This window comes from Schistocerca cancellata, chromosome 9, assembly GCF_023864275.1.
Source record: "Schistocerca cancellata isolate TAMUIC-IGC-003103 chromosome 9, iqSchCanc2.1, whole genome shotgun sequence".
NCBI classification, from domain to species: Eukaryota; Metazoa; Arthropoda; class Insecta; order Orthoptera; family Acrididae; genus Schistocerca; species Schistocerca cancellata.
The window spans coordinates 126,765,035-126,790,062 of record NC_064634.1 but is presented as its reverse complement, the minus strand read 5'-3'; the positions used below and the strand labels follow the sequence as shown (position 1 = coordinate 126,790,062).

General features: G+C 36.3%; 1 protein-coding gene across 1 annotated transcript in view; it reads left to right on the top strand.

The window, feature by feature from the left end:
• Positions 1–25,028, top strand: part of LOC126101091 (nuclear receptor corepressor 1) — a 266,318-nt gene that overhangs the window by 60,381 nt on the left and 180,909 nt on the right. Inside the window, exons 6-8 of the mRNA XM_049911770.1 lie at positions 11,415–11,471; positions 11,707–11,759; positions 16,351–16,657. Of these exons, the coding sequence (XP_049767727.1) occupies positions 11,415–11,471; positions 11,707–11,759; positions 16,351–16,657 (417 nt within the window). The remainder of the gene's footprint in view (positions 1–11,414; positions 11,472–11,706; positions 11,760–16,350; positions 16,658–25,028) is intronic.

Below are 25,028 nucleotides of genomic sequence, written 5' to 3'. Positions count from 1 at the left end.
AGAAAACTGGAATAGAGATCAGCATAAACATCATTTCTGTCCTTTTTATTGCTCATGAAAACCACGCGCTGCGTGTTGTACCACCATACAGCAAGACCTTCAGAGACGGTGGTCCAGATTGCTGTACACACCGGTACCTCTAATACCCAGTAGCACGCCCTCTTCCATTGATGCATGCCTGTATACATGACTGTATACAGGCATGCATTCGTTGTGGCATGCTATCCACAAATTCATCAACGCACTGTTGGTCCAGATTGTCCCACTCCTATAGATTGCTATTTGTCATATAGTGGAGATACTGAGTCGCAGGCAGGCACAACAAAAAAACTGCTAGACAAGTAAGGCCTTCTGAATTAGGAAACACAAACACACACACACACACACACACACACACACACACACACAACATTGCAGCTCGAACACTCATGACCACTGAGGCCAGACTGTGTGTTTATGTGTTGTCTAATTCAGATAGCTTATTTGTGTAGCAGTCATTTAGTTGTGTCTGTCTGCAACTCAACATTTCCACTTTATGGTGAGCAGCAATCTATTCTTTTCAGGAGGGAGGGAAGATTTAGAGCCCTTCAGGCTGAAATGGCCAGTGCTAGGGAGAAAGTGACGAGGTTAAGGAGGGAGAAGGGTGAAGACAGGTGGGAAGTGTTAGCAAGGAACAGGGGCCACGGAAAGAGTATCTGACAGTTTCATCATTGGCACAAGCCATAGATTTGCCTTGCTACCTCAATCAACTAAGGAAGACTCAAGTAGATGCAAGTGTAGTCAGCACGAGGGTGACCAGCTTTTGATCACGGGTTTAAGGGAGATGACCAAAATCTGACCATGATTATAAGGGAGATTTAGTCATAGTGAATTTCAGCTACACAGTTATACGCATTTCCTTGAACTGGATGACAATGGGGATGTAAACATAAAAAGTTAAGACATACTTTGCTTACTTTTACTCGTATATAATATTTTGGGTTAGCTCCTCAAGCTGAGAGCAGGTTTTTAAGAGCACAATGAAATTAATAAGACTCATTTGTGGAGTAAATTCAGTATATTAAAAGTGTACTGAAATATGTGTTACACAGATGTATTCTAAGCATGTTTGTTGTGTTTTGTGTTGTTTTTCACACCTACAAGGCTCCACTCATTTTTTGGTCTGTGGAATCAAAAAGGAATTTAAACAAAACAATTTATTTTTTCCATGATATAAATTGCTCGGAAAGAATCACAATAAAATGTAACAAATTAACAAATACTGATATGAATATAATAGAGAGGGAAACATTCCACGTGGGAAAAATATATTTAAAAAGAAAGATGATGAGACTTACCAAACAAAAGCGCTGGCAGGTCGATAGACACACAAACAAACACAAACATACACACAAAATTCTAGCTTTCGCAACCAACGGTTGCCTCGCCAGGAAAGAGGGAAGGAGAAGGAAAGACAAAAGGATATGGGTTTTAAGGGAGGGGGTAAGGAGTCATTCCAATCCCGGGAGCGGAAAGACTTACCTTAGGGGGAAAAAAGGACAGGTATACACTTGCGCGCGCACACACACACACACACACACACACACACACACACACATCCATCCACACATACACAGACACAAGCAGACATATGTCTGTATACATGACTGTATACAGGCATGCATTCGTTGTGGCATGCTATCCACAAATTCATCAACGCACTGTTGGTCCAGATTGTCCCACTCCTATAGATTGCTATTTGTCATATAGTGGAGATATTGAGTCGCAGGCTGGCACAACAAAAAAACTGCTAGACAGACATATGTCTGCTTGTGTCTGTGTATGTGTGGATGGATATGTGTGTGTGTGCAAGTGTATACCTGTCCTTTTTTCCCCCTAAGGTAAGTCTTTCCGCTCCCGGGATTGGAATGACTCCTTACCCTCTCCCTTAAAACCTATATCCTTTTGTCTTTCCTTCTCCTTCCCTCTTTCCTGGCGAGGCAACCGTTGGTTGCGAAAGCTAGAATTTTGTGTGTATGTTTGTGTTTGTTTGTGTGTCTATCGACCTGCCAGCGCTTTTGTTTGGTAAGTCTCATCATCTTTCTTTTTAAATATAAATTAACAAATACTTATTTACAGAAGCAGCACAACTCTGCAGTTATTTAATTTCCTGAGCAAATTTATAAAACTCTTTGCAATTATAATCAAAATTTATTTCAATCATAAGCTCTGCCTTAATAAGTTCTAAGCTGCAGCTGTTTCTTTGATCTGTCCACTTATTGTTCATTAGAGAAAAACCTCTTTCTGTGTGAGCATTTGATCCTGGAATGCTTAATACAAAGCCTATGATTTTACTAAGGTTTGGGACATCAATTTGTTTGAATTTTAAATCTTTAAAAATTTTTCCCAACTTTCTGCTGTTGTTCCTGTTTTCACCATACTGACAGCACTTTTTACAGTAGAAAACTCCTCATACAGAGCATCCTCATTTACAAAATCAAAAGCAAATTTTTTAACTATGGCTTGTAACTCTCTGAAAGAAAGTTCAGTTTTCAACTTTAATGGTAAAAAACAGTGAACTAGATTTACATTTGATACATCAAAATTTTTTGTTATGTAATTATTTAAGCAGTAGTAGAAGTGAATAAAGTCATCTCTGACACATTTTTCCATGGATGAACTGAAACTGTCTAATAATTATTCAGTGGTAGTACCAAAAAAACTGTCTTTAATCCTTTGCTGAATCTTATTACACACATTTTTCATCACTTCATAGCACTCCATGATGCAGAAATTTGAAGATTCAAGGGTTTTTCCAGACTGAACAAGTAAAGCACATATGTTGGAAAAGAAATTTAGATATGCCTCAATAACACATTCCTTTTCTGGATCTTCTTCACAAAAAAGTTCGTTAATATTTTTGTTTAGTCAGCCATGCTCTTGAAATAACTCTTAATTGGTAACCATTTCTTGATTAGTCTGTCCACAGCAGATGTTAATGAAAGCCAACATGACGAACAATTTTTAGCCACTTAGCATCAACAAAATTGAAGAATGTTCGCAACTCTCCTCTTCTCTTTGCAGATACAGAGAAGTGGCCATTAATTTTCATAACAAACCTTTTAATATTTACCTCTAAAGCATCACACGGGTGTTTTGTGGCATTATGTAGCAAATGATTTGAGCTATTTGCTTTCACCAAATGCTTGTTGTTTTCTCTAAGCAGTTTAAATACAGAATTGTGCTTCCCATAATTAACATTTACATTATCAGCACAGAATGCAGTCATGTTGTTTACATCTAAATTATGTAAACTCAATGAAGAATTGATCAGACTGAACAGTATTAGCTGTCTCATTAGCCTGTTCAACGAAGTCCAGAAGTCTATTTTTTAATCCGTTTTCGGAATCAAAATATCTTACAACAATAGGAAACATCTTTCTGTTTTAGTGGTTTGTAGCATCAGTTGCAATAGAAAAAAAGTTACTTTATTTAGCTGGATCTTTTAAGACACCAGTGAAGCTCTGAATAGTTCTCGGTGCCAAAACGTTTTTCATAGTTGCTTCTGCCTTAGTTTGACCACATGACATCGTATTGGCCAAATTAGAGTCATGAAAAATATTCTTCGATAATTTATTTGCACAATCCATACTTCTGTAGCTGATATTATGCTTCACTGTATGAAAAATTGTTGCTCACTTGCAACATTTTTTATGTCCTTGCTGGTGTTGCCAAAATATTTAAATAAATTTGAATTCGCCTTTACGTCTCTTTTGTTCCAATTGTGTAGTTTTGTCGAAGAATGTTGGCTGCAGTCAGCTTTACCACGATGAGCGATGCTAAAGTCACGCTTATGTAGCACAATTACGTAGCTCAGTTTACGTTGTTGGCCATGGGCTTTAACCATGAATATTGTTCCTCCCATATCTTCAAGTAAACACAAAAGTACTTCATCTTCTTGCTTCGTGGAATTTTCGTATCTTCATTTTCATGGCGAGAGCACATAATGAAAACCCATTCACTTAAGAAGCAAATGAAAATACTGTATACAGGAATACTTCATATCAGGTGTTACGGAGAAACCAAAAAGTTAGTGCAAATCGAAACATTTGGCACTAACATTCATTTGTTTCGATTGGTGACACGAACAGTAATTGAGAATAGTATCGATTATTGTAAGAAAAGTTTTCAAGATATCTCGATGAAAGAATTTCAATTATCCATAGTATCTCACAGGTTATAACAGCGATCACTAAACGAAATATACGGGAGAAACAGGTGGACAGTAAGGGATACGGGAGAATTAAAAAAAAAAAAAAAGCGCTAAAATACAGGAAAACCCGTATAATACGGGAGAGTTGGTTGCCCTAGTCAGCACTCAACAGACTTTCACTAGGAAACCAACTGTTACAAAAAAAGTAGAAGGTAGGGGGAAAGTTCTGTTGTTAGGTAGTAGCCATGGAAGAGGTGTGCGCCAGATCTTGCAGGAAAAATTAGGTGACAGGTACCAGGTCGCAAGTATTTTCAAGCCCAGTGCATGTCGTAGCCAATTGATAGAGGATGTAGGATCATTGTGCAAGGGTTTTACAAATCAGGGTCATGTTGTGGTTGTGGATTGAGTGGGAAACAGTATTGATAGGGATCAGGGTTACAATATTGTGTGTGACCTGGTAAAAATAGCATCTGCAATGAACCACACAAATGTTGGCTTGGTTCCTGCTTTCATGTGGTATGATCAACCCCAATTGAACAGCTCTGTCAGGAGGGTCAGTATGAAGCTAGATCAACTGCTTCAGGCAGCTACTTTGTCAGGCATAGGATGGTTCCCGTTGATGGTATTGGCAGGTGGGACTTCACAAGACGTGGCCTGCATCTCAGTAGGAAAGGGAAGGGTAAACTGGCCGGGATGATAGCAAAATCTTTAGGGAGGGGGGGGCACTGAAACTCATGAGAGTACTTATTTAGGCTAAGATCAGGGTCCATTCATCCTACATTGATTGAAATTGAGCTTACTGAGACGTTCTGACAGGCAGGTACTAGAGGTGTGAAAATATCACAATATTTTTGTAACAGCACAGTGAAAAATAATGTTAGTATGTCACAAGATTCACAAAAAAGTACACTGAAAAATAATGTTAATATATTGCATCAGAATATCAGGGAATTAAAAAAAACAAGGTAGATGAGCTTCTTGTTTGTTTAGAAGATTTAGAAACTGAGAGTGGAATAGATGTACTATGCCTGTCTGAACATCATATAGTCACAAGTATGGAAATGGTAAACATAGGTGGATATGAGCTTTCAGCTCATGTAAGTAGAGACACTACAGAGAGAGGAGGAGTTGCCATATATGTAAAAATCTGTCAGTGTGAAAAATTTGGAAACTAAAATTTTTTGCATAGAGCAACATACAGAAGCATGTGCATGTGAGCTTAAACTAAATAATGGCACTTTTATAATTGTAGCCATGTGTAGGTCCCCATTGGGAAATTTTCAACTGTTTTTGAAAAACTTGGATTCTTGTTCGTGCTACCTGTCAGACAAAGGAAAGAAAATTATTATTTGTGGGGATTTCGATGTAGATTTTCTGAAAGGGTCCTGTAGAAAGCCTGACCTTGAAGTATTACTTGGTTCTTTCAATTTGACATTAATTACTGATTTTCCTACTTGGGTGGTACAGGAAAGCAGCACACTGATAGATAGTGTTTTCATAGACCAAGATAAATTTAATCAAATAAAAACGTTTCCTATTAAGAATGGCCTGTCTGATCATGGTGCACAACTAGTTACAGTATATGATATAACTCCATTCAGTAATGCAAAACAGTTCTCCAAAATAGTGCATTCAATTAACTGTTTAACAACTCAAATTTTAGGAAAAGCTTGCAACAATTAGACTGGGATGAGCTGTACAAGGAACATGTGCTAATTTAAAATTTTACCATTTCATGATGCCTTTTTGAGTATATTTGACAACAGTTTCCCTAAGAAAATAGCGAAATATGATTGTAAGAAATCATGTAAAAAGATGGAGAGATAAAAATATCTTGTAAACACACAAGGGAAATGTATCTTATAGCTAGGAAGAGTAATGATCCCGAAACAGTGAAACATTATAAAAACTGCTGCACTGTATTAAGAAAAGTTATTAAAAAGTCCAAAAGTATTTGCATTATGTCTGAGATTAGCACATCTGATAATAAAATTAAAACAATTTGAAATATTGTTAAAAGGGAAACAGGGCAACCGAGAGCTCAGGAAGACTGTATTTCTATCAAACACATAGAAAAGTTTGTTAACAAGAAGTCAGAGGCAGAAAACATTTTTAATAATCATTTTTAAGTGTTGTAGAGAAAATAGGATCTAGCTATTCATTAGAAAATGCAAGGCAGTATATGGAAGAGGTAGTACCTATTCAATTTGATAAAATTGAAATTCAACATACCTCTCCTACTGAAATTAGGAAAATAATAAATTCACTCAAAAGTAAAAGCTCACATGGAATTGATGGCATTTCCAACAGAGTACTAAAAGCTTGCTCCCAACAAATAAGTAGGATTCTCAGCCACATATGTAGTATCTCACTGAAATAGGGCATTTTTCCAGATAGACTATTGTGAAACCATTGCATAAAAAAGGGGATAGATCTGATGTAAACAACTAACGCCCAATTTTATTTCTGACAGCTTTATCCAAAATTCTTGAAAAAGTAATGTATTCAAGAGTAGCATCACATATTTGTAAAAATGGAGTACTTACAAAATGTCAGTTTGGGTTTCAGAAAGGCTTTTCAACAGAATATGCTATATATGCTTTCACTGATCAGATATTAAATGCATTGAATAACCAAACATCGCGTATTGGGATATTTTGTGATCTCTCAAAGGCTTTTGATTGTGTGAATCATGAAATTCTTCTAGATAAATGTAAGTATTGTGGTATGAGTGGGACAGTACACAAATAGTTTAATTCATACTTAACTGGAAGAATGCAGAAGGTTGGAATTAACAGTACAGATAGTCTGCAAAAACCAGCAGAGTCCTCTAACTGGGGAGGTATCAAGAATGGTGTCCCACTTGGTTCAGTCTTGGGTCCCTTATTGTTCTTAATATACATTAACGACTTGCCACTCTATATTCATGAAGATGCAAAGCAAGTTCGTTTTGCTGATGGTACAAGCAAGAATCAGTTGAGGAAATTGCAAACAATGTCTTTCAGAAAATTATTAAGCGGTTCTCTGCAAATGGACTCTCACTAAATTTCGAGAAAAGTTTATACAATTCTGTACAGTAAATGGCATAACACCATTGATAAATATAGACTCTGAACAGAAGTCTGTTGCTAAGGCAGAATACTCAAAATTTCTGGGTGTGTGCATTGATGTGAAATTGAATTGGAAGAAACACACTGATGATCTGCTGAAACGGCTAGATTCAGCTACTTATGCTATTAGGGTTATTGCAAATTTTGGTGATAAACATATCAGTAAATTAGCCTACTATGTCTATTTTCATTAAATGCTTTCATATGGCATCATATTTTGGGGCAATTCGTGTAACCAGAATAATAGCTGGAGCCCACCCAAGATCACTTTGAAGACATGTGTTTAAGGATCTCGGGATATTCACAGTACCTTCGTGATACGTATATTCACTTATGAAATTTGTCATTAATAATCCATCCCAATTCAAAAATAACAGCAAAGTGCATAACTACGACACTAGGAAAAAGGGTGATCTTCACTATTCTGGATTAAATCTCACTTTGCCACAAAATCTTTGGTCATTTATCAAATAGTATTCTGACAGATAGGCAACTGGCATTTAAAAGCAAATTAAAAGAATTTCTGAATGACAACTCCTTCTATTTAATAGACAAATTCTTAGATATGAAGTAGTAACTGAAAAAAATTGATTACTTAATTATTTTGTATAAAGAAAAATTATGTTAAAGTGACACATTCCACATCATTACGAAATGTCGTATTCATGATCTATGGAAGAAGGATTAATGTATGTTTGTGTGTATGTAATATTGTCATAAATCCATCCTGGATTTTACATTGTTTGATGACTCTGGTGTCCTTTTTCATATTACATGAGTGATTGAAGTCTAGTAATGAATTGATCCTTAATGATGTATAAATTAGAATTAAGTATATTGTAATTGGGTGAGTGACATATGCTTGTAACATCTCCAGGCTAAAATGCTGTAAATCGCATTGAGTTAATAAAACAGCCTTGGATCTAGGTCAGATACACCAATGAAAGCCTGACAAAGAGAGAGCTTAAGAATAAATGGATTTCTAATACAATTAAGGTAGCAACATGGAATGTCAGAGGTTTAGCAAACGAAGAAGAAGAGTCGGCAGAAATTTCAGAGGACAAAGTAGACATAACTTACATAGCAAAAACAAAGAAAAAGCTACAAGGTAACAAGAATGTAAGAGAAAACTTTATACTATACAGCAGAACACAAAAACAGGAGAGAGCATGCAAAGGGGTTGTCATTTACATAGATAAGAGATGGGAAAGGTGAATTATAGAACACTGTTGTATAAAAGAAAGAATTACAGTTTTAACCTTTCAAAGAAGAGAGAAAAACAGCAGTCTGTTTCGAACAAGTAAACAATAAGTATCAAATAATATTGGTAGGAGATGTAAACAGAAGTGTTGGCATTAAACCAATCCTAAAGTATGTGGAAAGAATGGGAGAAAATATCATAAATTACAGTGTAAGATTGCTTAGAGATTTTGCTTCTTTTAGCAAACTAAAGATAACCAATACATTCTTCCACAGAAAAGATATCCATAATGATAAAGTGTTGGTTTGAGGATTAAAATGTCTTATTGAATACACTATCATTAAGAAAAATTAGAAGGCAAAGTAAGAGAGACCAGGGTGTATGGATGATACACAACATAGGTTCTGACACTTTCTTGGTGATATCTCACATAGATATGTACCTGAAATGGAGAAAGAACAAGAAGCTAACAGAAAAAAGATAAAGGAATAAATCCACAAAGAACATCTACTAAGTGAACAAAGCATATGAGATCTGTTCCAGAAGAAACTTTGTCAAGAACTAGAGAAGAAAGAAGTGAAAGAAATAGAGAAGGAATGGAAAAATATAGATACTCTAGCTAAGCAAACTGCTGGAGAAGCCTTAAGGAAAAAAGAAAAATATAGAAGGAAGACAGTATTAAAAATCTAGACACTAGAATTAGAGAAAGTTATAAGGAAAAAATAAGATGATTATCTTGAATATCTCAGTGAGCCAACAGAGGATAAAAATGCAGCAAATCAAGCAGTGAAACCAGCTTGTCAAGAATCTTGGGACAGGTTTACAAGTGTATGAAAGGCAAATTACAACATATAAAAAATGAAAATGCTACATCAAACATAAAAAGAAGTTGCTCAAATAAATAACATCCAACAAGTGAAATGGGTAGAACACTACAAGAACTTGTTGAATGAAGAAACATGCTCCACAGAGAATATAGGATGAAATTGAAATAGGATGTGTAGTCAACTTACTCATGGAAAAATTAATAGAAACCCTCAACTCCACAAAAATCACAGGAGCTACTGATGTAGATGGCATAAATACTGAACTGCTGAAATATGAAGGCACTCTGTTACAAAAGAGACTACTAAATTTATTTAATATATGATGGAGAAGGGGAGTTAGTCCAGAAAGCATGGTCACAAGTAAATGTGATATCACTGTTGAAAAAAGGAGACCGCAATAGCTGTAAGAACTAGAGAGAAATCACCTTGCTTGACACCGCATACAAACTTCATGTAAGAATAATGAACATGAGGTTAAAGGTTATAGCTGAGAGTTTATTAGGCAAAGAACAATTGGGATTTCAGAGAGGCAGTTCGACAAAAGATGCAGTTTTATAATAAAACAAATAATGGAAAAGCATAGTATAATAGGGAAACCTATTTAGCATTCATTGATTTTGTGTAGGCTTTCAGTAATGTTGATAGAAAGGAACTGTGGAGAGTTATGAGGAAAAGAGGATATCCAAAACACCTAATAAACATTTTAAAAAGTCTTGACAAATGCACAGTTGTAATTAATTTTAGGTATAAATGGCACTCTTAACACAACCTATAGCCACAAACAAAGAAGAGAACAAGGGTGCAACATTTTGCCCACAATTTTTAACATTTATTTAGATCACGCAATTTCGAAATGGAAGGAGTTCTTGCTTGAACTGTCTGTTAAGTGCTGATGATGCCACACTACTGGCAGATGACGACGATGACGTACATAGGGAAATGCTTTTATTAGGTAAGCTTTGTGGCAGTGCCATTTGTCGATTTCAGAAAAGAGGACAAAATCGATGACTTTCAAAGGAAAATATTCTGCACAGACAAAAATTGTGAAGAACAATAGAACAGGACAAATGTTACAATTATTTAGGCTGTCTCATCACAGTTGACTACGACAATGAAATAGAGAAGAAATTAGCAAAGTTTGGGAATATATATGGAACAATAAAGAGATGTCTAAAAAATAAAATGAAAAAAGAAACAGATTGAAATTTTATCAGACAGTGGCTGTTCCAGTACTTGTTTATGGAAGTGTGGGTTATAAATAAATGCCAAGAAAGTCGCGTACAAACAGCAGGAATGAGGTTCCTAAGAGCTGTAGAGTGATGCACAAGAACCAACAGATTTTGCAATTCAGAAATTAGGGAAGAATTGAATATATTTATCATGTTCAATAAGATACAAGAAGATAGGAGAAACTGGAATGAACATCTTGAAAGAATGAGTGAAGAAAGATAACCCTTTCAGATAAGAAGGCTTCGGCCAGTTGGGAGAATCAAGGAATACAGAGGAAGTGATGAGTATTGTAATTGAAAAAAAAGCCTAATGCATGAAACCCATTTAGCATTCATTGATTTGGTTTAGGCATGCAGTAATGTTGGTAAAGGAAGTGTGGAGAATGCATGAAGTGAAGACGGTGGTGGTTTACTACTTAGCAATGAAATGTATTGGTGGTTTGGTGACAGTAAATCACTTATTATTATATTTAGTAGCTGGAGAAAGGATAAAATGATAAGTCTTCATCTTATTGACTTGGGGTAAAACTGTAGTTGGGGGGAGGGGGTTACATGTTACCTTCTATTAACATTTGCTGATATTTATTGCTATACCATCAATAAAATTCTTTTCTGGTCAGCTGACTGGTTTGGTTTTGGGCTCATAAAAGTTAAGATTGAGTACAATGCTGACATTTTTACATACTCAGTAAACTATAATTGTGTTATAACAGTGTTTATATTCAGTGTAATGCACCTGTAAAACTTGCAGCTGTAAAAAGGTTTTGCAAAATTTTTGTGATCTTTCATTCTTTTGAAAAGTATGATGTGTGGGACTGATATTACCTACTAATTACCTCTTGCTTTTACTTCCAGAAAAAAGCTCAAGAAGCCCACAGTTTGCTGGAGAAGTTGGGTCCAAAAATTGAACTGGTATGTTTTTTTGCTTCAATTGACTGCTAATCTTAGTACCATTCAATGAAGATATTGTTTTATAAGTGCAATTTACATGATTTGTAGTTACATTTGTACCTAGTCACTAAGTTTCATAGTCCATTTAGTATATTACATAGAGGAAAAAAATTACTGCAGACTACTCTGTTTAATACATTAGGTAGAGAAAAAAATTACTGTATATTACACTGATAGTAACCATTTTTTTCCCCAGCCGTTGTACAACCAGCCATCGGACACTGCTGTCTACCATGAGAACAAGAGAAGGTAAAGATTTATTGAGTGTTCTAAGTCCAGCATACAGACACTAGTTATCAAAGTTCTTGTAATCTGCTCACATGATGTTTCTGTTAAAATTGATCAAGAATACAGTTACAGACTGTCTTTATTTGGTAATATAAAGGCAGTTGAATGTACATTATTTCTGTTCATCATAACCGTTAATCGTTTGAACACTGTTCCACATCATTTCATATTTAGTAAGGTACCAGAGTTCATATAATGGGATGAGAGTTGGCCCCTAGAAGTTACATCAAGTGTTGTAAATTTGTGGTTCAAAGTTAACATTGGTCAATTGTATGTATGTAATTCTTTAGATTTTATGAAACAGAATTGTCTGCTTCCTTAGGCATCCAAAGAATTCAAGTGGTTTTAGGTATCATCACAAACAGCATTTGCAGCCAATTATTTATTTGTCATTATTGTCACAATTAGAAAACCTATGTTTCAGGGTTAATTTACAGACCCCCTTCTCCTGCTTCGTTGTCTTCAACTTGCGTGCTGTTGTTGCCAGAAGTTCTAAACACTCACAAAAGAATTCATTGTACATTATTTTTAAATTGTGCATACTGAGTGTAACATGTATTTCTTTGTTACCCTGTTGATAGCTGTTTTCAATATTGTATTAGCCATATAGCTTGTAGAAACGCACACAATAGCTACTTCAAAATTATTTCCACACATTTTCTCATTTTCGGAAGCTATCATGAAACAATTTTATTGATGTCTTGTGACAGCTAGGCAGAATTGCCCTATACATGAAACATAAATTCTGTGGAAAGTCTCTGTGCTTTCATCACTATGGACACATTTGGAAACATGACAAGGTCTTATGCAGACAAGATCATTGCTGTAGTGGCTTCGGATCACAATTCACTCCACCCTGTCCATCTGCAATGTCATGAAAGACCGACACCAGTAGAGTTTAGTGAGTACTTGCAGAACTTTTAAAAGTTTTAAAATTACTTCAAACAGTTAACTGTATCAAATGTTAGCTGATTAGTTCGAATATTGTCAGGTATCTTTTGTTTACTTGAGCCAGGCTAGATGTTGTTCTTAAAATTTGTTCCCAATGATTAAATTTGAAGTCGAATGCCTCTGATTTCAACATATCCTGTAGAGTGAATGTAATAAGCACCATTCACTGCATTCTGCAGACAGCAGTTTTTTTATTAAAACATATATATCCTTAGTTTTGTACACGTATGTCTTGTTTGAAAAGCATGATAAAAATGTCAGTTGTTTTCACAAAAAGTTCAATATGTAAACCTGGTTTGCATTACAAATATTTTCTAGCACCATCACGGTAGAGACAGCATTCAGGAATTCATACGCAAGGTGGACTGCTTTCAGATTTTTAGAGGATTTGTTAGCAATATTAAAGATGTTTTTCTAGTCACTTTCCTGTTGTGGAGTAAAACACTCATAAACAACATAGTTTCCTCACTTAAATTTGATCTTGCTGAATGATGGAAATGGTCCAGCAATTCCTCTGCCTGCAGATATGTTACAAATAAGTCATTTTCCACTAGATTCGGAACTACGGCTTTTGTCTCTGTTGATATCAATGAAAGTTAACCCGATTTAGAAGTATTCTGCGCCTAAAGATACCATTGTGATAGCCTCTGAAGGGCCTGAATGTTGTCAAACAATGTGGACTGTTGACTTCAAATTCTGTAGACAATATCCTGAAAATTGATTATCAACTCCTAACAAAAAAATGAAGAGTTCAGCAGTCTTCTTTTGCCCATTGAGGCCGTTCTTGACGCATACTGACCAACACTTATGACAAAACTGATACCAGTAGCAAGAGCTATTAGCTAAAGTTCATTTAGGGAGTGGGTGTAAATATTGGTGGCAGTAGGTGTGATTTGTCCATTGGTAGCCCACATTACAGAACTTCCCAAATAACAGTTGTACAGCTTACAGACATTTCACACATACAAAATGAGTTTAAATAACTGAATTTACCAAGCAGTTGCATTGATCCTTCCTCTTGGTAAGTGTCATTTAATTTGAATGCTTGCGACATTGCTTCAACAGAGGAAATATTTGGAGAAACTCTGACTTTGTAGTCTGCTATATTATTTACTTATTTCTTACAGTATTAGTTATTGTACTCTTAGAACTCACAATAATCTATGAGAAAACAGATGGAGTTTTATACTCAGTAATATTTTGTCGGTCTTGATTGTTGGCCAGTAAAATGTTAGTGTGTCATCTTCTGATTGCAGTTGCGCTTCTTGCTTGACTAATGTCGGGTTGTATGAAATATGGTTGCTGAGCACAGGGAAAAGGATACTATCTTATATGCACATAGTCATGTTAGTTGACGTGAAAATAACGATTAGCTGTAGGTCCAGCACTATAGTAATTGATAGTGTATGTAATTTACTTATGAAGTTTCCCATTGAAAATAATTGTATTCTCATTGCACAATGCAGATAATTTTAAGATGTGTGATTTTTGCCTTTTAGTACATTTGTTATTTCAAACTGATGGTGTTTAATTTCTAGTACAGTCTCATAATTTATAAAATTACCTGTTGTTGTTGTTGTCTTCAGTACCGAGACTGGTTTGATGCAGCTCTCCATGCTACTCTATCCTGTGCAAGCTTCTTCACCTCCCAGTACTTACTGCAACCTACATCCTTCTGAATCTGCTTAGTGTATTCATCTCTTGGTCTCCCTCTACGATTTTTACCCTCCACACTGTCCTCCAATTCTAAATTGGTAATCCCTTGATGACTCAGAACATGTCCTACCAACCGGTCCCTTCTTCTTGTCTAGTTGTGCCACAAACTCCTCTTCTCCCCAATTCTATTCAGTACCTCCGCATTAGTTATGTGATCTACCCATCTAATCTTCAGCATTCTTCTGTAGCACCACATTTCGAAAGCTTCTATTCTCTTCTTGTCCAAACTAGTTATCGTCCATGTTTCACTTCCATACATGGCTACACTCCATACTAATACTTTCAGAAACGACTTCCTGACACTTAAATCTATACTCGATGTTAACAAATTTCTCTTCTTCAGAAACGCTTTCCTTGCCGTTGCCAGTCTACATTTTATATCCTCTCTACTTCGACCATCATCAGTTATTTTGCTCCCCAAATAGCAAAACTCCTTTACTACTTTAAGTGTCTCATTTCCTAATCTAATTCCCTCAGCATCACCCGACTTAATTCGACTACATTCCATTATCCTCGTTTTGCTTTTGTTGATGTTCATCTTATATACTCCTTTCAAGACACTGTCCATTCCGTTCAACTGCTCTTCCAAGTCCTTTGCTGTCTCTGACAGAAAATTACCTAGGAGCATTAATTGTTGCACCACTCCACTTTAGTGTCCAATTTTAAGTGTGTGACGAAATGACGTAATGATACACTTTAAACACTGCAGCATTGTTAGTTGTTTATGGCAGTACACAACCACCTCAGAAAATTATGCAGGTTTTCTGTTCTGAGCAATGACTTAACAAGTTCAATGTCTTCAGTGGTGATTATATTTGCCTATGTGGTTGTGAATTGTGTGTGTGTGTGTGTGTGTGTGTGGGGGGGGGGGGGGGGGGTGTTTACTGCTCTCTATAAATCAATTGGTTCTGTATGCCTCCTTCTCCCTTTCCCTCTCCCCCTCCTCCCAGTATTTTTGATGGTGTATAACAAAGATGATTTCTGTGTGTAATTGGCTTTAATACTGTTAGTGCTATTGGAAAGCCTTTTAGGGCAAAGAATTGTTCTTAGAATTGTCATTTCAAAGTAACTTTTATTAAATATATTCTCTCCAAATTTGCATCACAAACCATATTGTGAGAAACCCAACACTGTGGCAAGTTTTTCCCTGCTTGTGATGGAGATTAACTGCGAAATGTGTCTGTTCAGTAATTGAGAATATTTCTGTTCTACATTTCTGGGAGCAGATCTTGGAAGACACTTTAAGCTATCCTTTGTAATTGCTCAACTTAAAATTGTGACTTGCACTACTTCATTTTAGTCTTTCAGTTGTTTTCCACTGTTTTTCATAGAAAATAAAACTGATAGGTGAGAAGCAAAAGGCGTATCCTCCTTCTTTCTGTATGCACATTGGCTACCATTTACTTCTGCGCCAACCAGTGCAGAATGTGAATATATGAAAAAAGAGAGTCCACTGCTGGGATGTAAAACATTGGTATGGTAAATTAGGAGAGATGCCTATAGAGCAGCTTCAGTCAAGGGGATTGGGAGAACAGAGGATAGTTCTCACCAGCACGTTTCAGGTGATCTGGTTCTGTGAGAGGGGAAGGATTGAAACAGCATAGGATTGAGCTAAGTTGTCAGGTTTGCAGTTAGTCACAGTATAGCAGTGATCATTCACCTGTATAGGTCTTCATCTCGCCAGAAGAAGCAATCCCAATCTTAAAATTTTACGATTTTATATGCATTTCAGTTTGTTTCTGCTTTGTGAATAGATCTCTCTGCGTACATCTAATAAAAATTTGGCATTGTTTTCCACATACCACTAAAAGTTATAGCAGCTGAAATTTTAATATTTGTTTCTTGCTGTCTTAGACCAGAATCTAATTTGTAGTTCTTTTGACAGGTACCAGTTGTTGAAGAAACGCTTGGTAGAGCATTTTCGAAGACAGCACGCTGAGCGGGAAAATCGTGAGAAGTTTCTGACGGCAACATACTCCAAATTGATGCAGGAATGGTTGCGTAAGGTGGAAAAAGCGGAAGCCTCTCAAAAAAGGAAAGCTAGGGAAGCGAAGAATCGTGAATTCTTTGAGAAAGTGTTTCCAGAGCTTAGGAAGCAGCGGGAAGATAGAGAAAGGTTTAATAGAGTTGGTGCCAGGATCAAGAGTGAAGCAGACTTGGAGGAAATCATGGATGGCCTTCAAGAGCAAGAAGTGAGTTCAATTGTAAACTTTGCTTGATGTATTTCATAAAACTGTGGTGAGGCACGAGGTTTTCAAACTGTGTTTACATATTTAGTTGGGCATTATCTATCTCATTTAATCGTCAATTTTACACTATACTTTTTGTGTCAAATGTGCAAAATGTTTTAGTACAAATTATATTGCATACAAATTGGCAGTCCTTGGTGGTGCAGTCTACGAGAAGTGGCATTTCTATCCTTCAGTTTTCCCCCCCTTTCTTTCTTTCTTTCTTTCTTCTTCTTCTTTTTTTTTGCAAATAAACTGTGCTGCAGTTGATCTGTTAGCGGTCATTTGAAATAGTATAGTTTGATTTCAAATGCTATTTCTGAGGTAAACAAAAAGTAAAGAAAGGACAGTGAAAATTGAAAGCCAGTGGAAAACCTCCTCCATAACTTAAAATATGAGAGGTTGTGAAACCATGTAAACATTGATGCAAACATCTGTTTTATCAAGTAACAAAAAAAATATTTATCTTGTACTCTGATTTTTTACAAACCCAACTTTTGTGTGTGTGAGGAAGTCTAGTGTAGATGTGTAACAGAGCTGTTTATACAGTATTTCTCATAATGCAGGTCTGATATCAACTATCTCTTCAAATAAGCTTTATGCTACGTATAATGGAGGAAGCCATGGCTTCTCAGATCTTTGTATTTCATTCTTGTGTCCAACCAAAAATGTGTCATGCTCTACGCATATTGGCATATGATGCAGTTGTGGGCTACAGACACCTGAAAAGTGTATTATGATTGCATCATAATAATACCATCACAGATGTTTAGATGATACAATCTTTACGGCAAAAAGTGAAGTGTTAAAGATCCTCGTACTGAAGGTGAAAGAAGCAATTTTAAAAGCTTGTTTGATGCTGAATGACAAGGAAATGAAAATTATGGCAACTAAACTTATCGCTTCATGACATATAGGAGGAGCAGTGGCAGTAGTTTCTATGTTCAGTGATGTCGCCTCTCATATTTCTGCTGATGGTGACTCCAGGCATGAAGTCAAAAGATGCTAGTTACTTGGTAGAAAGACAGTGTCAGATACTGGCAGTGATTTAAGGAGTAGAAATATGTAACATTAACAACAAAGATCTGTATGGTAAGGGCTGTGGTCTTTGGAGTTGTGATGTATGGATGTGAGAACTGGACCATAAGAAAGGCTGAATGACGTAGAATAGACTGTTTTGAATTATGGCATTAGGGGGAAACTCCTCAAGTCCCATGGACCACAAAGAGAACAAATTGGTCAGTGTTACTGTAAATGAAACCAGATTGCTCCTTGGAAGGTCTGATAATGAAACAAAAACTGATCTACTTTGGGCACAGCATGAGAAGACATGATTTGATGGAAAAGATCTTAATGCTGGGGTAGATGGAAGGTACAAAGAAAAGAGGGCGGCAAAGGATGAGATGGGTTGATGGCATCACAGACGTAATGGATTCCAACCCAGAAAGTCTTCTGGAGACAGTCAGGACAGAAGAAATCGGTATGCTTTAGTTCATGGGGTCATGGAGAGTTGGAATCAAGTAAACAAGTAGAGAGAGATATATGTATATATATATTTGTCTTGTATACTTGACTTCTTCATTGCTGAATACAAAAAAATGGTTCAAATGGCTCTGAGCACTATGGGACTTACAATCTGAGGTCATCAGTCCCCTAGAACTTAGAACTACTTAAACCTAACTAACTTAAAGACGTTACACACATCCATGCCCGAGGCAGGATTCGAACCTGTGACTGTAGCGGTTGCGCGGTTCCAGACTGAAGTGCCTGGAACCGCTTGGCCACACCGGCCTGCTGCTGAATACAATGTAAAAATGTGTCCAAGTGATTTCCCCTTACTTGTTTTAAGGCATGTGCTGCTTTACATCCACATGTTCAGGAATTTTGATTCCATGTATTATTGGTTCTTTTAAAGTATGGAAGCTTTTGTTCACTCATTTGTGTATATCATGTGCCCATGCTGTGTGATTTGAATTCCTGAATAGCTGTTTCTTTACTACTACTGCTACTACTACTACTAATACTACTACTACTACTACTACTCGTATTGGTACTAGTAGTAGGTAACCTCTCACAGAGTAGCTGAGGTTTCGAGTGATTGACAGGCACATGTACAAGACCTGAAATTGCTAAGGTTTGCACATTCTTACACAGGAAAACGACTTATTTCAAGACTTTTCTGGAGATTTTGTAACTATTGAAATCTTGTTTATGTCCCTGTCGACTGCTCAATCCCTCAACTACGCAGTGAGTGATTTCATCTGCTCTTGCCATTTCGACCAGATATGTAAAACACCATTTCAACAATTTGTCCTGGAGCTCTAACATTCTTCTTTCATGAGCAGTTTTCCAGTCCTTAGTTCACCTCTTTCCTTATTTTTCCTAAGTTGTCCGTGAAGTTTGTTCAGACAGGATCATGTTTCACAACGGCAATGCATGATAATCCTTTTGCCTGTCTTTTGCTGCTTATGTGAACTAGACTGCTTAGGTTTTCTTACTCAAAAAGAAGACATAGGTTTTTATGGACAATATCTCTGGTCCCATTGTGTTGAGTACCTATAGAAATAACAAAGAATCATCCTATACCTAATGATGTCTATAATTCTCTCAGTGAATATTTCATTTTTAATGGCTTCTAGTTGTTGTGCCAGATCTTTCTAATTGTTTATAAAGCATCTAATGCATATACACCTTACAGTCTGCTTGCTGAACAGTAACATTTTAGCTTGGGATTAGCTGACATAGTTTGCTATAAACATCTTTGGCACAGGGGTATTCTGTTTACCTCTTAGTGATCTTTGACATAAAATTTTGTGTTCTGTTCGCTTGTCTTGTTGTTCAAATGTGATGGTGGTGGTGGTGGTGGTGGTGGTGGTGGTTGTGGTGATAGTAACATTGTGATGATGATGTTATCATCACCGTCTGCACCTGTGTTACTATTTTCATGAAGGCATTTTGTTTCTCAACAGTTTGATGTTTCCAACTTACAAAAATTGTAATACTGATATGCGATGACTAGAGCCCAGATTTTCATGTACTCTCAAATTTTAAAACAGGCTCGCATTCATACACAATCGGGCAGCAAACCAATAAAAATATATGGTATCAAAATTCAGTTCTGTTTATTTCTGTTTTCTTCTAAAACAGTGCACAACAACCATTTCCTCCAAATTTTCTTAAATTCATGTGTTGATTTGATGGAACACTTTTGTATGGGGAAAATGAACTTCCTAACCCACAAGAAGTGAAAAGTGTATACTTAAGTGAACAAATTCCAGAAAAAGTCAGATCAGTGGAAAGTCTTTTGCATTTTTTGCCACAAAATTATTTGTCAACTTTATAAACAGAAAATCAAGATTTGATCTGATAATTGTATTAAACTAATATTTTTCTGCAATACCTACTTCTCCTTAGGATGACTGCAAAGGTTTGCAGTATATCTCCAAGTGCTGATACATAGACAGGTGCTTTCAGGAATACCTTTAATAGGAAAGAAGTCAGCATATGATTGAATTAAAGTTGTCAGAATTATTATGTGGCCATCTATCTTTTTTGTACAGGATATCAGGAGTGTTGTATTTTACATGTACTGTTCCAGCCCCAGTGTAGTGCATGGGCTAAACATGTAATATTCCTTAGGTTAGGATAAGATATTTTACTTCCTCTCCTGGCCTTCATCATGTACTGGGACAACATTGCTTAAGAACAATAGAACTCTTTATTTAAATTTATTGGCCACAAAATTCTTAAAAAATAATAAAAATATAAATTATTGCTATGTTTTAAAATGTGATGTCCGTAATTGTTTTAGTAAACATGGCTCCCGTGGTTTGCGGGTAGAGGGGAAGGAGCACACGGACTTCCGTCCGAAAGTCGAGATCTGATGGAGGGAGAGTCAGTTTCCAGTGCTTTATGCTAATCACTAACTAGAATAGAAATGCCACACAGAACTCTGAAGTAACAAAATGACTTGAAAGCCATGTAATAAAGCAGCTCTTGTTCAGATACTGTACTCTTTTAATGAATGTGGAATTGAATTAAGCAAATGAAGCAAGTGAGAATACTTACAGATACTGCTAGATAACGGAGATAGAAAGACAAGAACATTTTTGTTAGAATTTCATTTTCATGAATACACAGAGAAGATAAAATGTAATATGTCTTATCTGTTATTCCTGTTAGATTTCCACTCAGGTAGTCTGAATCTATGGATTTTGCTACTGATGATAACAATGCTTATTATTTGCATGTCTGATCAACCACATAAACAAACAGCGATTGGCATTCACCTGTTTGGGCTTATTCAGCTCTGCACTTATAGCCCTGTTCCCTTTTGTGTGCGGGAAAGTTTTTTATTTCTACGTTTGATGGGGATACCCCTAGCAGAGACATCACGTACAATATGCATGCATTCAAAAATCAACTTATAATTCGTTCAGAAATCAAATTAGAATTTGTTCAAAACCCAACAGCGATGTGTTTCAAAATCAAATGAATAATCAATAGGCCAACATGCACTGGATGCTAGGCGATTTGTGAAACAAGGTTTTTTCTTCAAGAATATGAATTTGGCCCCCCCCCCCCCGCTCCCCTCAAAGTGCTGCCCAGGGCAGATGCCCTGGTTTTTGTTTCCCCTCCCCTTCTCCCTCCCTCCCTCCCTACCCAGATCCGAGCCTGGAGTGCAGATCTGCCAGTTTTTCAGATGGTATATTCGGCACTTGCCAAAACATCACATAAAGCCATGAAAAGTTGAGTTTGCATCCAATTTGTTGGTATTATTTTAGTAAATGATTGCATAGTTTTTTGTGTCTTTCTGTAGTTTTATCTTTGCAGTATGACACCTACAATTTCTGTATTGACTTACTTGAAAGTTTTTTCATTGTTTGAACCCTGAATAAAATATAGCATATATCAACATTACTTTTTTATGCTTACATTTTCTAGGCTTAGTAAGGTTTAAATTGAGTGATTTGACATGGTGTACAGTGGTTAGGAAAAGTATTTTACTAAAAAATACAGTACAGCCTCGTAGTCCTTAACTGCAATAGTCTCAATAAATGACAAGTTTCTGTTTTTCGAAACATGTTTTCTGTGTTTCATTTTGGCACAAGGTCAGTTCTTGCTGTCCTAGCAGGAGCCATAACTAAACTTTATAATTCGGTGCAAATGTAATAGATACTCATGTTCATTAAATCCTGGGTGGTACAGAATTCAGCCACTTTCTTTTGTTAACAACAATGGAAATGTTTCATTGTCAATCGATTTCGTAACACAAATGTCAGAAGGAAATGGTTTAGTGATGTGTTGTTGCCATATTTTAGACAGAGTGTTATGAAGCAACATTCTGCCCACAGTTGCTTAAATTTTTAAAATAATGATTGGTATGCAGATGCAGTCTGTAAATTTGGTATTGAGCTCACCTCAGAGGTGACTGTGGTGAAAGAGTGAGGAGCAGGAGACAGTAGTAATGCAGAAGGAAGTATCTCGTGCAGTGCTGTGAATTGTGATTTATTTGTCTCGGAATGTTCATAATCTAAATCATTTGATTCAAGTACAGGAGACATGTCAGATTGTGGTTTTACCTTTGCAGTATGACACATACTAGTTCTGTGTTGATTTACTTGAAAGTTTTTTCAGCATTTGACCCCTGAACATAAACAAAGAACAGCCAATACTAACAAACAGCTTAATAATAATAATGACAGTAACACAATTTTGTTATATATACATGCAATAAAATCTAACACTTAATTTATTACCCCTTGCTCAGATTATCATCTCATTGTCTATGAATTCTTCTATTGAATAGTAGCATTTCTCCCAAAGAATCTGCCGTAGCTTCATTTTTAAAATTTCTGGCCTCATATTAAATATGTCAACATAATTTTCGTTTCGCACAGCATAAGTGCATCAGTTTATAGCAGTAGATAGTAAAGATTAGCAGTAGTGTGAAAAGGCATGAAGTATGTGTACTTCTACCGACATCAAGCAAGCTGAGCTCTATGAAGATTACAGGCTGCCACAAAATTCACGAAATCACAAATGTGCTGCATTTTTGATGCAGTTAATATGAAAAACATCAATAACAGCTGCAGTGATGCAGGTTTTTGTAATATGTGCCCTGAACCTTGTAAAATAGTATAACACGTGTTATAAATGTGTAAATTATATGGGAAAAAATCTTCAGAATATGCATTTACCCCAAAATGGCCGAAACGTGCAAACATGCATTCACATGGAAATCTGGGCCTTTGTGATGACATGTTCTATGACATCTTTTCATAGATGCAGAATTTCAATGAAATAAAACTATCCGTAGGCTCTGCCACACCCATTTTCTCTGCCTCATATTCATGTCATGACTGAACTTTAACCGGAGATGTTCCATTATGAGTGATGTGTTGAGTTGTATCTGCAAGGGAGTCTTGATTCTAGTTGCAAATCTGTTCCGATACATGGTAAGCTCGTACTTTTTTTTTTCACTAAATGGCAGTAGAGGACGGTGTTAGATGCATACCCGAAGCTGAGGAACATGGAATCAACCCGAGTGCTGTTGTCTACAGTGCTGTGGATCTCATGGATGAACAGAGTGAGCTGAGTTTTGCAAGATCTCTGTTCTCGAACTCTATGTTGAATTTTATAGAAGAGGCATCTGCTCCCAAAAACGCCATAATTAAGTGTAAACATGTTCCATAATTCTACGACAGGTTGATATCAATGATGTAGGTCTATAATTATGTGCATCTGTCCTACAACCGTTCTTGAAAAGGGAATGACCTGCACTTTTTTCCAGTTTTTAGGTACCCTTCATTGCTCCAGCAAACAACAATAAACTGCCGCTAGAAATTTCCATAATCTTTGTAGATTCTTACAGGTATCTTATATTATTGTGATGGATTTCCACTACTGAGTGATTGTAGTTGATTTTCTATTCTGCGATCTTTTAACTCAACATCTGTAATTTCCATGTTCATACAGTGTTTCAAAGGAGGGATTGTATTATAGTCTTCCACGGTGTAACAATTTTGGAAGACCAAATTTGGTATTTTGGCCTCTTCTCTGTTATCTTCCGTTTTGGTTCCAGTATGATCACTGAGTGACTGAATAGATGATTTCAAACCGTTTACTAATTTTAAGTAAGACCAAAACCTCTTAGAGCTTTTTGTCAGACAAATGACAAAATTTTAGCTTCAAAGTTATCGAATGTTCGTCTCATTGCTGTCATTATCCTTATTTTCACTTTGTTTACATTTTATTTGTCAGCTAGGTTTTGACTTCTCTTGAATCTATAATGAAGCTCTCTTTGTTTATGTAGCAGTTTTCTAACAAGGCTATCAGCTCACAGTGGACCTTTACCGTCGCTTAACGTATTACTCAGAACATACCTGTCTAAGGTTTATTGAACGATGCTTTTGAATGTTTTACTTTTGTGCTCCACGTCTTTGTCCCCAGCACTGAATGTTTGATGTTGGCTGGTCAGATACTTTGCAATTTTTTCCTGTCACTTTAGCTGAGCAAAAATATTTTCATACCGTTCTTAACACTGCTTTTTTGATAACCCATAGTCATAGTTGTTAACACAGCCTTATGAAAACTGATTCTGTCCTTTATGTTAACTGATTTCAGAAGTTCAGGTTTGTTACTAGGAGGTCTGTTACATACGCGAGTTGATTCTCAAGTTACCTGCTTGAACTAATTTTTGGACAAATAATGTCACAGAAATCCTTGTCTCTGGTACCGGTTTTGATAGCATGAATCTCCCAGTCTATACCTGGAAAGTTGAATTCACCCCATATTTTTGTTTGTATAAAGTGGCTGCTATTGAGATTTTTATGGGAATCTTGCACACCTATGTATAAAGTGCACCAACTACAAATAACATTGTCTTGTACCGTACCATCGTTGCTGTAAAACTGCGAGCCTGTACCTGTTCCTTCATTATTGTTTCAGCCAATACACTTTTAAGTTGTGCTGTCATATGTCCAAGTGAGCAGCAGTAAAATAAAATAAATAGTGAGCTAGGCAATAAAAAAACGAACGATCCATGCAAGAAAATGATCTATTTTCCAAGCTAGCAGCACAATCTCACAATGAGGCAATTGTCTTCCAAAGAATCGAGTAAGCACTTGTCTGTTATCTGATGCAGCTGTGCTATTTAATGCTTCGAGTGTCATTACTGTAGGTTAACACTTCTACATGGTATCAGAGTGATAAAATGAAAATTGTTTTTTGTATTATTGTTTCGTTAAACAGTGAAATAGCTCATATAATGGAAATTTATTTCATTGTTTGTGATTTTGCCCATACATGTTTACCTTGGTAATGTAAGGACAGT